We start from the raw sequence: 529 nt of genomic DNA, 5'->3' as shown, positions 1-529 counted from the left end.
CCGCGTCCTTCAGGTCCCAGCCGTCGTCGCAGACCGTCCCCCATTGCTGGTTGTGGAGGACCTCCACCCTCCCGGCGCAGCGGTGCGGGCCATTCACCAGCCGGATGGTCGATGTGTTGGCTGTGCCGGCGTCTGGAAACACCGTAGAGATGTCACAGGGGGTTGGGGACACATGGTGCTGGTGGTAATACCCGGGGCTGGGACACAAGGACCTCACACCCCAGGAAGGGCTTTACCATCCCGCTACAGCACCATCCTGGAGGCAGCGAGATGCAGGATAGACCCCTCCGACCCCGCAGGACGCCCCGTGTTGCAGGAACGGGACACACCTGAGCACACGACGCCGGCGTCTTCTCCATGGTTGCAGTTACTCTGTCCCCAGGGACGAGCTGGGCACTGGGCGATGTTGTCCTCGCTCCCGCTGCAGCTCATGTCGTCCAGCCAGATGTGCCCTGTCCCCTGCCCGAAGCGAGCCCGGCCGTGGGCCACCATGGCCCTGCCGCAGCCCAGCTGCCGGCACACCACTGCC

At 66.2% G+C, this 529-nt stretch overlaps 1 protein-coding gene across 1 annotated transcript in view; it reads right to left on the bottom strand.

Moving 5' to 3' along the window:
* Positions 1–4: 4 nt before the first annotated feature.
* CD5L (CD5 molecule-like) overlaps positions 5–529 on the bottom strand; it is a gene marked incomplete at both ends in the record, with an annotated part of 1169 nt that continues 644 nt past the window's right edge. Inside the window, 2 exons of the mRNA XM_010074082.1 lie at positions 5–132; positions 330–524. Of these exons, the coding sequence (XP_010072384.1) occupies positions 5–132; positions 330–524 (323 nt within the window). The remainder of the gene's footprint in view (positions 133–329; positions 525–529) is intronic.

Source organism: Pterocles gutturalis, unplaced genomic scaffold (assembly GCF_000699245.1).
Source record: "Pterocles gutturalis isolate BGI_N339 unplaced genomic scaffold, ASM69924v1 scaffold5907, whole genome shotgun sequence".
NCBI classification, from domain to species: Eukaryota; Metazoa; Chordata; class Aves; order Pterocliformes; family Pteroclidae; genus Pterocles; species Pterocles gutturalis.
Note: the sequence above shows the minus strand (reverse complement) of the source record. Positions and strands in the feature narration are given on the sequence as shown.